Genomic DNA, 13,299 nt, shown 5'->3' with positions numbered 1-13,299 from the left:
AGAAAGAGAGAGGGGAGTACACTCGCGAAAGAGAGCGCACTGCTGTTCAGACGCAAAACCCGAGAGAGAAAGAGAGAGGGGAGTACACTCGCGAAAGAGGGCGCGGCGCGCACTGTTGTTGAGACGCGAAACCCGAGAAAACGGACATTCGGCCTAGTTAGGTAGCTTCTAGGCTTCGCACAACTCCGCGAATTTTAAAAGCAATTGCGAGCAATGCGAGTAGTTGAAACATTGGAAGACATAATCTGCCATTATTAATTCTGGCGAGACGACTAATTAAAGGTCATAGACTCTTCGATGCATTGGGTCAACGAACGAGATGACCGCTCCTTTTAAACCGAAGTACACCTCGTTCTCTTAACCCTTTGTTACATAATATTATTAGATAATCGATGGCTTGAAAATTCCTTCCACGTGCGAATAACACCCTCGGACCGTGTAGCATTTTCGCGAGCGATCGACGTGGAAAAAATAACGAACGATCGACGATGTGCTAATAGAGCGTGCTGAATTTCGGTTTCTACCAAACGTCTGGTATGCATAGATAATGCAGAAAAGTTGCGCAAGGTTTCCTGTCGATTACGATCAAGGTGAAAGTCTTCGGGCTCGACAGAGCGAAACGTTATCAAGAGGTGAACCTCGTAAATTATAAACAATGTCGTTGTAGAATGTCCCTTAACAACGTCTACGAAGCCTTTTCTGGTATGAGGATAACCGCGGTCGCCCCAGAGTCGTATCATTCGTCATCGTCCTTCGTTCAGATTGTTTATGAATTCATTGCGATTATGTAATTATTCGTAGCGCGATTAGTGAAGCTAAATAAAAGTTTCATTAACAGAGCTATAAACATGATGGTATTTACGGAGAGAGATACTCTCTTTTTTTCTTACTTACCGCGATGAATCCGAACCGGTATGGTAATTAAATGGAAAATTGCGACGATGGCCCAATGTCTCCCAGGATTATGTCATTTGCGCAGAAGCAGAGCCAGCGAAGTCGACCTGGGTGAACGCAGAGGCTCCTCCTGAGGACTTCACTCTGGCCCCGGGGTGAATCAGTCCTTTGTGCCTGGCTCTCTCAGGGTCAACCGCTTTCGGTGCAGTATATCCCTGCAACGTTTACACATATATGCTCAAACACGTTCGTTCGTCTGACCGTAGCCTACACGGTGTCTCGGAAGTCCCGAAGACGGACTACCGCTAGATACCACCCGGTTAGTTCGTTACGATGCTATCACAGCCAGCGTTCGAGTTCCTGTGCTGTTAAACTAACTTAAAAATTTCTTAAACAGAAGAGTATCAATTATCTTGTCAAATTGTCACAGTACTATGTAAAACTCTATAAATATAAACGCGGCTGAAACCTAGCAACAGCGATCAGGGTGAATTCGAAGAGGTTGATTTCGCTAGATCATTTTTATTAGAACCCGAAATTTAATTTACGTTTGGCTCTCGGATGGTATTAATAAAAGGATATCCAACAGAGACAAAGATTATTCCGTCTGTAGCCAGCTTTTTAGGTACCGCGGTTTATCCTGCTTTATTTCTTGTCTCGAATCTTTTTATTGGTGCGACGTTCCAGCAAAATCGAGGTAAAAAACCGAAGAGGACCGTGACTCCCGCAAAAGGGCGGTGGGAGGTTCGCAGAAAACGAACGTTTGCGAAGGAGGGATATGGAGGAATTAGGCAAACGACCATGAGAGACAAAATTCACTAAGAAACGTCAAGATAACCTTATAGATAAAGTAAAACAAACACATTGAACTAAAAACGAAATTAAAATTCATCTCTATTACATGTTCCCAAATTGTTGTACAAAACGTATGAACTATCTCGACCTTTTCACGAACGCGTTATATTAGATTTCACACAATTATTAAAGGATGCCAAGAGCATGTTTCGGAAGACCAACGCGGAGTAGGAAAGAATATCGAAAAGGAACGCGGACAGGATGTCTCACGGTTCTCACGTCCGTCTTGCTCGAAGATTCGAACTCGCTTCACCACTGACGTCATACGCCCGAAGTGACGCTAGAGTCTGCAATCGTAGCGTGTGCCCCTTGCGGATGTGCGGTTTCGTGTCACGACAGTCTAACGATCTAACATGGCCAAAGTTCGAATAAAAGATTGCGAATGGAAAGATCGCACAGTTATGTAAATAACGTTTCATATGTTCCAGCGACTAATGGATAAACAGTTTCTGAGTAAACACAGGAAACAACTCGCAAGGATACATTAACAAAAAATCTTGAACCACTTAGACATAGAGAATTGCTTCAGGAAGCGAAGTTGAGTCTAACAATGAGTTTTAATGCAACTAATTTACATTTGGCTCTATTTTGGGATCGAATTCATTAATAACTCGTCCGTGTTCCAGCAAAGACTAAGAAGCACACGGTCGTTCGCATTTAGAAATCATTGTCGAGCGATCTCCGCGTGAATATGCGTAGCTCATCAAAAAATCAAGAGAATTAATTAGAGTGCAGCACAGACACCGTGACCAAAGCATGCCGGTGTAATTAGCATTGCGTTCTAGCTACGCACACCGCGATTACACGTGTGCGATAATAATAACCGCGATTCCACGATTAACATAACGATCAGTGATAAGGACACACAATACACGTACACGTTCGCTGATGCGATACAGAGCAGCGAGGACTTAACCTAGCGAAGATGTTTCATAATTTTTTTACTCAATCCTGAACGAAAAGTATATCCTTGTAAAAAAAAAAAATAAAGAAAAACATAGGAAACTCGTTTGTTTTTCTTTCTCGTTGATTGATTGCGTGCTGGATTTCCGGATCACGGCACAGTCGGCTCACCTATAGAAAAATCATATCGACTTACGTCCAGTTTCACCAACGATAAATTACACACCGCGCGAAATCGGTCACTGAAAACTTAGCCAATCGTCAACGAAACAGAAACTTCGGGACGTGTTTCCAATATCGTCGAACACAGTGGTCGAAGAATAGAAAACTGCGTCGAGTCGTATGATAATGTAGCAGGTTTCCCTTGTAGAAAAAGTGAAACTGACGTTCCTCGTATGAAAATATCGCTGCCTCGACCTTTGCGTTCGTTTAATTCTTTCATTACAGTGTTCGCTAAATCGAATCGAGTATTATTCAGTAATAGCTGGTTGCTCTTTTATATGGTACGATTGAATGAAAGGAGGATTGCATATCGTCACCATTCGATTTAACCATAATGGTTGTTTTGCAACTTTAACGGAATCCTGTTTCTGTCGCAGAATCGAGACGCATGAGAGTCGATACCGGGTTGACGTTATCAGGTGAGGGCCAAGCAGCTTCCGGCGACGCAATCGAGAGACGTCAATGGCCGATGGTATGGACAATCCGGCGTTCACCGGCGACGAAGACGGCGCCGCCGACGCGAAGGTGGACGATGGCCAGCAGCAAGTGATCTTGGACCAGGATCCCAAGCCAGCGGCGGAGAGCACGCCGATGGAAAATGGCCATCAACGCTCGTTTGTCTCGCAACACTACGTGGAACCCGGAAGAACCAGTCCGGATCCGCATTATAAAACCGAGAGAAAAATCGAGGTGCCCGAGGGCAACGATAAGACCGTCGTCGAACCCAAGCTAAACGGCATCCATGGAAATGGAAATAATAACGACGCCAGCTTCCTCAACAACAGTGCGACGAGCGTCCAGACGAACGGTAACCACTTTCTTCCTTTACAATTTATTAATATAACGTTATCCGTAGATAAAGCCTGTATCGTTCCACAAACATGGCAGTTAACCCGTAATAAACGACGTGTATTTCTTTTTCGTCTTGGTCAATCTTATAACATGTCGCGAGTAATCGTTTAAAGAACGTAGGCAGCCAGAAAAAAGAACGAAAACGCTGCGGTTTACGTAAGCTGAGACCGCAGACTTTTGCACTGTCGGTCACAGAACAAATTCCTCGGGGCAAAAAACCGATGCGGCGGTCGCCATTTGTTGTATTTTTCTTCTCTTCGATCTTTCTCTCGCAACGAAGTTGCAGAGAGAGGAGAGAGAGAGAGAGAGAGAGAGAGAGAGAGAGAGAGAGAGAGAGAGAGAGAGAGAGAGAGAGAGAGAGAGAGAGAGAGAGAGAGTTTAATTGCAACTGGATTTTCTGTCTTGAGATCGACGACGGACTGAGACAATGGGTGGGGCCGAATTGTGTACATTCTCTTTGTTTACATTTATAATACACACGCGTCGAGCATCGAGAAAACTTCTGTTGTCATCACGGTCGAAAACATAATAACGCGGAATAGTCATTATACGTACGATTTTACGAGGTATAATTGGGACGAGCCGAACTTTCGATTGTTAATTACTACCACCACCGCTTTGCCAAGAAAAAGTCGTTCGAGGTCGGTGAAACGCAGAAAGCATGTAGTCGGTCCTCCACGCAATAATCAACCTTAAAAAATACTTTTGCGTTCGTAATAATAGACGATTCGTTAAACGACCACCGAATAGCGTATTAATTCATCCGAGGAACGAGGTATCCTTTTACTCGCGGCCGAAAAACAGAAACCGGTTACGCGCCTCTTGCTAGCGACATTGACAAGCTTATTAAAGCATTTCCCGTTTTTCACAGACACCGGAAAGAAGGAGCAAATCGAGGCTGTGAACCTGGAACTGGTCTCCATGAGGCCTTACGCAGGCAACAACCTTCAAAAGGGCCAAGAAGCCTGCGAGGTTCCAGCTGACCCATACGAAGAGTACTTTGTGCCGGTAAATGAGCATCGGAAGTACATAAGGTAACGAACCGATCGCTTAAAAACACTTACAACTCTGCCTAAACGCGTGTCTGTTCTTCTTGGTTACTGTTTAACAATTTAATTAACTGTCGACTGTTCACCAGCCCGGCGGGTTTTAACATAGAATCACTTGGGGGAAAAATACTGTCAACATTGATGTAAAATGAAGATAGTTTTGTACACGTTTCGTCCCATTAATTTTAAAGTTCATTTTTCATTTTAGATATCGCTCGTTACTTCTCCCAAGTTTACAAATGCTAATGTATTCCAAAAACCTTCACATTTCCAATGTGTTGAAATATTTTATGCAAAGAGAGTCATAATTTCTCCGTTCAGCATCTTAATTTTATACGATAGTATCCTTCGGACATTCTACTAATTTATAAAATGAAATTTGATTGCTCGACTCGATACAAATTTCTGTGGGAATAGAACAATCTTAATCCATGTATAACAAACACAATATGGGTACATGTATTTCTGCATTAGAAAATGATCTGACTGTGTCTACTCGTCGAGGACATGCTAATGTATCACTGTAAAGAAAAAAAAATGGCGAAACGAACGAAGGTCCTTAGATATTGCAGAATACGTTCACCGATGGAAGAGCTTGCGAAATGAGCATGTCACAATATTTCATAGGAAAATGCACGAGTGACCGTCTATTGCAAAAATGAACGTCTTTCGTCAAGCTGCGTATTCGAGGCAGAAATAAAAGTTCGCGTCGGCCACAAAATATTTCGCAATCCAGCGAATCATACAATAAAACTTTGAAAGAATATCGAACGCAGTAATTAATTGGTAAAAGAATTTTGTTTGATCTGCGAGAGTCGAGTAGCGTAGCATAGTCGTTGTTCGTTTTCCTTCGCTTGCCTTTCCTTCTCGTCCAATGTTCGATTAAAAAATTAGTAGCGTTATCGATTTGGATTTCTCGCCGTAGAATTTACGTGCAGTTTATTCTCTTGCGAATGTCGAACTTACAGGTTTCGTATTCGAAAAGTTGGTAGAGTTTTCTTTCGCATCGGTAGGCATCCATTGCCTCAGGTCTAGTGGGACATTTGAATGGCAATAAATTTAAATAGAAGCAATACACGTTCGGCGATAAGTCACTCGTTAGAATTAATCAGAGAGAAAGCAGTAACGCACGCTACCAGTTAATCTATCCGAAGATGGATTCGAAAGCTCTACTTCCAACCGCGCTTCCGAGTAAGCATTTGCTCCGCGCAAAAACGCTGATAGTGGTAACTACGATAGACCCACGTACATCACCGCTGCTGACCGAAAAATCACACACTTTGCCCACCTGAGTAGAGAGTTAGAGGGTGTTTTCTGTTGTCACGGTACCTAGCAGGGGTCCCGAGGCCGAGGTTGAAACAACCGTGGCTGGAGTGCGTTTTGATTTGGGCCCCGGCGTCGGCCGCGAGGGACTCAGCCTGAGAGACCCTGCCGCCGGACTGGTCGACTATTCCCATTGGCTGACAGCCCTCAGGTATACTTGAAGGATGCTTTCGAGGATGAGGAGGAAGGGAGAGGCTGCTGATAGATGAACGGTGGATGCGCACGATCGCGAACTAACCCGCTTGCTCTGCTGTTGTTTTTAGTTTTTTTTTAGTCTTTTTTTTGTCAAATGTGCGGCTGGGCCTGATGTCTGATGACGGACTGCAAACATCACACAATTTCTTGTCACGATTGCACCGCGAGGATATCGTACACGTAGAAACGTGGATACCTCGGCGAAGGAGATTCTTATTTTTCTTTTTTTTCCGTCGCGCATTTTCAAACTGTTTGTTCGTATCAAAGACCCGAACGGAAGGACCACGTCCTCTTCCAGTGCTTAAGAGCTCGCGTCGCACATCCCATAGCTGCTACACGACATCGTTGCTCTCGAAACGATCGTCTCGACGTTAAGAAACGATTCTACACCACCCAGTCCGAAGCGGACATCCTACACACGGACACAGATCACGAACGTTCTAGAATGCGTCATTTCTTTGGTCACGTTTTATCATCACGCAACAGGGTGTTCAAACAAACCAGGGTAGAACAAGCAACAAACTAGACGGGAACAACGTTCGTTAGATGAATCAATTAGATGTTCACGATATGTTTTTACAATGGGGTTCGTCTAGGAAAGCTTCTAATCCCATGGCTGGTCGCTGAAGAACGTCTCGGATATATTTACAAGCACAGTGCTGTACAAAATACGCTTATTCTGGGTCTAGGATGAGGGTGAACGATGCGAACAAACACGACCGATCTTAATCACCGATAACCTTGTGTTACAGGGGCGAGAAACTCTACGTAACGAAGGACAAACGATCCAGAAGTTCCTACTGGAGAAGGATGGCGTGCTGGGGATGCGGCTTATTGGTCCTACTAATCGCTGTCATCATTGCCATCTTGGCTGCGAGTAAGTTTTTCTCTCTAACGATATCAAGAGGGAGACGTGAAAAACTCGAAAACGAAGATCCAAGTCGACTATATGATTTTGTTGCAGCTGGCGTAATCTTGACGCAAGAAGCCACAGAACCGTTGGAGAACCTGCAACAAACTAATTCCCGACAGTTCGGTGACGTCCGAACCGCAGGAAGTCAAGAGTACGTGAAAGATCCGCCGCCAAGTCCACCGCCTGAAACCTCAAGTTTTCCACCTTGGCCAACGACGGATGAAAGTATTTACGTCACCGTCCCAAGCGCTTTAGACGGATTATTGCAATTAGACGAATTTCGCTGGAACGACGATCTGAGGGATCCTAAGTCGCGAGTATACAGAGACGTTGCCTCGGAGATAGAAGAATATCTAAGGAACGCGTTGCGTTCCGCGAACAATGAGACGATCGTCAAAGTGTACGATATAAACAAGCAGGGAGAAGTGATGTTTAGAATAAGTTATCCCCCACAGCCTATGCCTGAAGAGACTCAAAGGTTAATCGAGAACACGCTAAAAAAAAATGTCAACATGATCGGACAATACCACTTGAGCAGACTACAAGTAAGCAAGCTTGTAGACGAGTGTCAGATTCATAATCATGAATGCTCCGAAATCTGCACCTACGATTACTCCAATGGTATGTTCGTCTGCTCTTGTAATTTCGGAAAATCGTTAGACAACGATGGGAAGCGTTGCATCGACAAAAACGATTTAAGTAACGTTGACATGGACGACGAAGTACCAAACTCCAACACCGAAACGGTGCACGACTACGTTCAAGGCAGGAGTAGAGGACCAGGAACCCTGTTCGAACCCAGACGTCCTGATAATTGGCATCACTCCGATTTCAGTACAGAATCAGCGCATATGCACCACTCTTCGCCGCAAGCTGACAACGAACATGACTTTGGTATGCTTCCACAAGCAGATCGTGATTCATCGGAGCCAAAATATACACCCATGACCTCGACGGAGCAAAATCATGCGTTCCAAGACGAATCTGAGTCGGTTCATTGGATGCACGATCACGCGAGTCATTTCGCTGTAGAACCTAACTCTGAATCGACAGTTAAACCAGAACCATCTGCTGAACCAAAACCCTTTGACGAATCGGAAGCTTCGACGGAGCCAGAGCCTGCTACTGAACCAAAGGGTTTAGCAGAGCCAAAGCCCACTACTGAGCCAGAACCTTCGGCAGAACCTGAGCCCTCTGCTGAGCCAGATGCCTCGGCAGAACCTGAGCCTTCTGCAGAGCCAGAGGCTTCAGCAGAACCTGAGCAGTCTGCTGAGCCAGAACCTGCAGCAGAACCTGAGCCGTCTGCAGAGCCAGAACCTTCAGCGGAACCTGAGCCTTCTGTAGAGCCAGAACCTTCAGCAGAACCTGAGCCTTCTGCAGAGCCAGAACCTTCAGCGGAACCTGAGCCTTCTGTAGAGCCAGAACCTTCAGCGGAACCTGAGCCTTCTGCAGAGCCTGAATCCTCTGCTGAACCAGAACCTGAATCCTCTGTCGAGCCAGAAACTTCGGTAGAACCTGTACCAAAGCATTTCGCCGATCTAGAAGTTTCCGATGAACCCAAGTCCACTACTGAACCACAACCGCCTAGTCTATCGGAATCATCCACGGAACCCAAATCTTTAGTTCAATCGGAACTCATTTCTGGATTCGAACCAGCCACCGAACCTAAACCCACAGAATCTTCCATCGAGCAGAAATCATCTACTTCATCACCCATGGAATCTGAAAGCTCTACGGACGCATCGTCTCAACAAGGAAACTTTGAAATGTCTCCTGACGTCGAGCATCCCACCGAAATGCCACACACTATGGAGTCAGAATCTTCTACCGAACCTATGACCACGAGCAATGCAGTTGTCGGATCGATTACCGAATTACTCGCAACTGAAACTCCACTCGATTCTCCGACTACAACCTTAATGCTCGAGAATGAAAGTATGAATACATTTAACTCCAGTGACTCGACAAACATGCAGCCAGAATCTACTACACTTCCAGGTTCGTTTGGAGAAACCACGGTGATGGATGATGAAAAGAATGATACGATAAGCGACGATTTACCTTTGCCAGTGATACCATTGATGTCTACCAACGAAGAAGCTACGAGTTTCGATCATTCGACTACCGATGATCGTTCAGAAATAAATACTACGCCAGTGATTGATACGAGTGCAAAGGAAATGGATAACGAGAATAAAATGATGACGACAAATCCAATGGAAACTACCGAAAGTATCGCATCGCAGGATACCGCAACGAATACAAATAGCGAAGAATCTGAACAAACAGATCCTTCCTCGACATCATCCAGTACTAAATCCACGATTTCCGAAGCAGAATCTATTACAAATGCGATAATGGATAATAACAATGCCGAGACAACTCCTCTTCCGCTAGATACCACGTCGGAAAACACAACCGAATCAAGTTCTACCGCGGAAACTAATACTACAGAAGCATATAACGAATCGTTTAAAGAGCTCAAGTCTCACGACGCTTCAACGTTGCCTGAACCCACCGAATCTTCCATTCGAATCGAACCGAGTACACGCGATGCGAACGAAACCAATGTCATCGAACATATGCCTACAACTATCTTCCCTAAATTGCCAAAAAACTTCGCACACAACGTCGAACCTCTTATAGAACCTCTTACGAATAACACAGAGGAAGAACACATCATGATCATACCACAGTCAGAGCACGCAACGGAATTGCAAGAAGCTCACGCGATCATTCCACAACTCATCCCAGAACAAAGCGTACAATCAACAAACGAATCGACAGCTCAACCTGAAATCACCACGGTAAAAAGTAAGATTCAAGCTTCTACAGAGAACAGTGCGACAGGTTTACAAGATTCGACAACCCCTCCGAACGAGAACGTCGTTTCGACAGGCGTTTCAGATCATTCGACTCGTTACGAGGATACCATAAATCATTCTACCTCCTATCCGTTACACCCTGCCGTATTTCCTGAAAACGTGGTCGAACATGTCACGGAGAAGCCTGATGTAACTTACGATAAGCAGGTCGACGACATGTCACCTTTCCTTCCAGATATTCAGAAGGAGAAGGAAATGAAGAAGGCTCCGAGATTGGATAAAGACGAGCAAGACGTTCCTAATCCTTTCGATGGTCACGTGGAAGATGTCGTCACGTATAAACCTTTGATCGAGAACAACACACCTTCCACGGAACGAGATGCGAATGAAACAAATTTCAAGGATTTGATAAACGACGTGCATCCGGAAATACACAACATCGATCCACTTATCGAAGAAAACGACGACACCAGAGTGAATCGCACGGGCGTTAAAGATGAAGTCGCTAATGGTTTGGGAAACGAAGCTTTGAACGTTCTCGAAGTTAACAACACCGAGTCCTCAACTGACGATGTTATCGATAAACCAGTAAACGACGACAAGCACATTGTAGAAGAAAACGACGATCGAAATGTTTCCGAAGAAGACGAAGAAGCGCTAAAAGTGGTACCACTGGAAGAACAGTTTAAAGAGACAGAAACTACCATTAAATACGACACGGATAAAGGTAAATCCGAAACACCAATCGAATCTAGCACGACTACGACGACTGAAATGATTGCAAATGAAAAAACCTCGGAACAATCGACTGCAGGTAACGCGACGACTACTTCTTCCGAGAAGCCGGAAGAGAACGCCTTGGAGGATCAGTATAACGACATATCCGACGACGCGTTGTCCAAGGGATACCGTAACGATGACGTGGAAATTCACGGTAAGACTAAAGAATCCGAGAAATTAATTGATAATCATTTAGATTTGATACGAGATAAGGATCAGAAATTGGTAAAATCAATAGACGCGTCTTATTCGAAAGATGAAACGAAAAGTGGCTCGAATGATACGGAAGTTACGCCGACTACGATTGGGAGCGTTTCCGAGAAGCACGTAGAAGACTCCAAATTAACCACGCAGATACCAGTGTTGCCATTGGAGATACAGGAAGAGATATCCACAACCGAGAAGACTGAAAGCACCACTGTGACCGAGGAGAATCTTCGCAAAGATAACGACACCGAACTTTCGAGTGTTTCTCACGTGGACGCAGAAAATGAAGCTGCCACGACAGTCCAAGTGCCAACCACGCATATAGCATCGATGGAAACCAAAACCACTGCACAGGTACCAATTCCACCGGAAGAACTACAAACTACGGAGAGCGATGCACTGGTGACCACCTCCTCTATGAAACCGGATCTCGAGAAAAGGATCAACGACACGGATAACGATGGACAGAGAACGATGGAAGAGAAAGAATCTCCAAAATCTACCGACAGTGATATGCGTAACGATAATAAAACCGAGAATATAGCAACCAGTACGGAACATGCAAATGTACACAATAATAAGACCGATGATTCATTGGCCACCACGTTGGAACACGCAGGTAGTACGGAGATGAACGTTACGCGATCACAGCCGGAGATTCCAGCAACAAACAATACTGAAGCTAATCGGGAAGATATAATTACGCCGCCAGCGGTAAACAGCGAAGAGAACGCGAAGATAAACGCGTCAACGTTGAAAGAAACTGTGACTCAAAATGAAAAATCAGAAGCTCCTCTGGCCAACAGTGAAAATATAACTACCGAAAAAAGTATCTTGAAAATGTTTGATAATCTCGGTACAACGGAAGATGTGAGACCAGTTACCGAGATACTCGAAGACGACACGCCTATAGGGTTCGATTACAGAACACTGTTCGTCACCACCACGCCAAAGTCTGTTTTACCTGATTTGGACGTGGGAGAATTGTCCGAGGAAGATTTGAAAGTTATTCCGCTGGAAAAAACTTTGGAGGTGAAGAAAAAGTCCGTGGACAAGAAGTTGGTCGACAAATACAAGTACAAGAAAGAGAAGGAACTCGATCTGGAAGACAGGGACGAAGCGAACGTGTTAACAGAGGTTCCAGATCCAGTTACATCGCTCTCTACAGAGGTGCCACTATTTAGCGTTGAAACGAGTCGAGAAGACCTTAACGCAACTATCGTAAACGATACGAAAGTACATCCTGCGCTGGTGTCGGGATTAAAGATCATCGAAACCACCAGCGGATTCAACGAAACAGAGATAACAGATCGCCAAGTGTCTAGAAACGAAGGAGAAAACAGCACCGATAGTAAAACCGGTATGTCGGGATCGAGTAACGCAAAGCAATACCCGAGTTTCATTCCCGTTTCAGAGGAGATAATAGAACCAGAGCCCGTCACCGAGCCCTTCATGGTCGTTCGGAATTATTACCATCGTCGACCGAACCTAGCGAACAACTTCGCGATGCTCAGTCGCACGGTGTCCAATGAGTCACCGAGCAAAGGACACGCAGCAATTGACCCCAGGAAAATTGATCAGCTAGACAACACGAGACCGAATCAAACAGGTTCGCAGCCTCCGGGCCAATCATCCGTTACCTCATCCGCGCAGGAAGCAAACGTAAATTTGGTTGCGAAAGAGCAACGCGCAGCAACGACAGTCCCGTCGACCACGCAAACAAAATTACCAGACACGCCAGTTGAAGCTACCAGTCACATCGACGTTTCGTTCTTGAATTTACCTCCGAACGTTTTCTTTTCGAAATGTACCGCTGGTCAGTTCCAGTGCGCGAATGGAACATCCAGGGATGGTGCCTATTGCGTGCAATTGTCCGCAAAATGTGATTCCGAGAATGATTGTTCAGATGGTTCGGACGAATTAAATTGCGAGCAAGATGGATGTCCAGGAAACTTCCAATGCGCCAGCGGCCAATGCCTAAAGAGAGACTTGGTGTGCAACAAGATCGTTGATTGCGATGACGGTAGCGACGAGAAAAACTGCGACGAGTGGAAATGCCAGTTTGATGAGTTCAGGTGTCCCAGTGGTAAGTGTTCCGGAAAAGAATTTATTATACGACGGATTGTAGGTTAGGATAACGAACATCGAACAAAAAATGAGTTCAGGTGTCCCAGTGGTAAGTGTTCCGGAAAAGAATTTATTATACGACGGATTGTAGGTTAGGATAACGAACATCGAACAAAAAATGATAGGAAATCGCGTTGAATCGTATCGTTAAAAA

The 13,299-nt window shown here is 44.9% G+C and overlaps 1 protein-coding gene across 2 annotated transcripts in view; it reads left to right on the top strand.

The window, feature by feature from the left end:
* The window catches only part of LOC128874036 (uncharacterized), a 39,439-nt gene that overhangs the window by 23,418 nt on the left and 2,722 nt on the right, over positions 1 to 13,299 (top strand). Inside the window, exons 2-5 of one of the 2 annotated variants that reach the window (XM_054118277.1) lie at positions 3,252 to 3,682; positions 4,598 to 4,760; positions 7,046 to 7,170; positions 7,258 to 13,104. In XM_054118277.1, the coding sequence (XP_053974252.1) occupies positions 3,337 to 3,682; positions 4,598 to 4,760; positions 7,046 to 7,170; positions 7,258 to 13,104 (6,481 nt within the window). In that variant the 5' untranslated portion in view covers positions 3,252 to 3,336. Of the gene's footprint in view, positions 1 to 3,251; positions 3,683 to 4,597; positions 4,761 to 7,045; positions 7,171 to 7,257; positions 13,195 to 13,299 lie in introns of both variants that reach the window. The other variant, XM_054118279.1, reaches the window with a different exon arrangement.

This window comes from Hylaeus volcanicus, chromosome 3 (assembly GCF_026283585.1).
Source record: "Hylaeus volcanicus isolate JK05 chromosome 3, UHH_iyHylVolc1.0_haploid, whole genome shotgun sequence".
Classification (NCBI taxonomy): domain Eukaryota; kingdom Metazoa; phylum Arthropoda; class Insecta; order Hymenoptera; family Colletidae; genus Hylaeus; species Hylaeus volcanicus.
Note: the sequence above shows the minus strand (reverse complement) of the source record. Positions and strands in the feature narration are given on the sequence as shown.